At 51.9% G+C, this 1,602-nt stretch overlaps 1 protein-coding gene across 3 annotated transcripts in view; it reads left to right on the forward strand.

Annotated features, from left to right (window-relative positions):
• The window catches only part of ITPA (inosine triphosphatase (nucleoside triphosphate pyrophosphatase)), a 23,920-nt gene that overhangs the window by 13,139 nt on the left and 9,179 nt on the right, over nt 1–1,602 (forward strand). For all 3 annotated transcript variants that reach the window (XM_011974837.1, XM_011974857.1, XM_011974847.1), the window contains one exon: nt 440–555. In XM_011974837.1, coding sequence (XP_011830227.1) covers nt 440–555 — 116 coding nt within the window. The remainder of the gene's footprint in view (nt 1–439; nt 556–1,602) is intronic.

Genomic DNA, 1,602 nt, shown 5'->3' on the forward strand with positions numbered 1-1,602 from the left:
CCCGGCTAATTTTTTTGTATTTTTAGTAGAGACGGGGTTCACCGTGTTAGACAGGATGGTCTCGATCTTCTGACCTCGTGATCTGCCCACCTCGGCCTCCCAAAGTGCTGGGATTACAGGCGTGAGCCACCGCGCCCGGCCTACAGTTGGTTAGTTTTGAATCAGGAATCAAACAAGGTCCACACTGCATTGGCTAGTTTTCTGACTTTAAATAAAGCCTTGTGTCGTCAGCCTGTGCTAGAGGGAAGCGAGAATGCCCAGAGACTTCCATTTCAAGCCTAGTCCCACTGCCTTGGGCTCTGCCGCCCCCGTTACCCCAATTGAGACCTAATTTCCCTTTTTAGGGAATTCCTGCCTCCCCACCCTTAGTGGGCTTCTTGGGAGTGGGGGTGGGAGTTAGCCAGCAGGGATGCCCTGAGCCCTCACTGCCCACCCGCAGGTCTCCACCAGCTCCTGGCTGGGTTCGAGGACAAGTCAGCCTACGCGCTCTGCACGTTTGCACTCAGCACCGGGGACCCAAGCCAGCCCGTGCGCCTGTTCAGGGGCCGGACCTCGGTGCGTAACCACCTTGATGCAGTTCCCGCCGCACGCCGCCAGGGGGTGCCGCGACAGAAGCCGACCGCCCCGGGTCTGCGGGAGGGTAGTGGGAAGAGCGCCTTGGGGCCAAAGATATCTTGCCTTGCTGAGAGGCTCCCCTGGGCAGCATAGGTAGAAGTGCTGTCAATCCTAGGAGGGTGGTGGAAAGGGTGCCCTGGGGCCAGAGTAGTTACCTTCGCCTTGCTGAGGGGCGCCCCTGGGCAGGACAATGGAAGTGTTGTCAATTCTGAAACCTGTTTGACCCCTGAGGCTGTTGTTTCAGGGAAAGGCTTGGCTAACAGCTCCTGAGGCCTGATAGACCCAGAAGAGCAAACTGAAGGTGACAACTCCCAAAACTAAAACTACTTTTTTTCTCTCTTTCTTTCTTTTTTTCTTTTTTTTTTTTGTTGTTGTTGTTGTTAGTAAGAAACCACACTTGGATCAAAGCTACATGTATAGCCCAGACTTCTCCAAGCTCAGATTTCCATATCCAACTGCCAAGGTGCTTGACTATCTCTCAGCCTTTCCAGCTTTTCGTGTTTATGTATAATAGAATCTTAATTTTTTTTTTTTTTTTTTTTTTTTTGAGACAAAGTCTTGCTGTGTTGCCCAGGCTGGAGTGCAGTGGTGTCATCTCGGCTCACTGCAACCTCTGCCTCCAGGGTCCAAGTATACAATGTGAATTCTTGGCCAGGTTTGGTGATTTACACCTGTAATCTTGGCACTTTGGGAGTCCCAGGTGGGAGGCTTTCTTGAGCCCAGGTGTTCAAGATTAGCCTGGGCACCATAACAAGACCCCATCTTTACAAATAATCTAAAAATGAGGCCGGGCACGGTGGCTCACGTCTGTAATCCCAGCACTTTGGGAGGCCGAGGCAGGTGGATCACCTGAGGTCAGGATTCAAGAACAGCCTGGCTAACATAGCAAAACCCTGTCTCTACTAAAAATACAAAAAATAGCTGGACTTGGTGGCAGATGCTTGTAATCCCAGCTACTCGGGAGGCTGAGGTGGGAGAATCGCTTGA

The sequence above is a fragment of the Mandrillus leucophaeus genome, unplaced genomic scaffold, assembly GCF_000951045.1.
Source record: "Mandrillus leucophaeus isolate KB7577 unplaced genomic scaffold, Mleu.le_1.0 Scaffold101, whole genome shotgun sequence".
NCBI lineage: Eukaryota > Metazoa > Chordata > Mammalia > Primates > Cercopithecidae > Mandrillus > Mandrillus leucophaeus.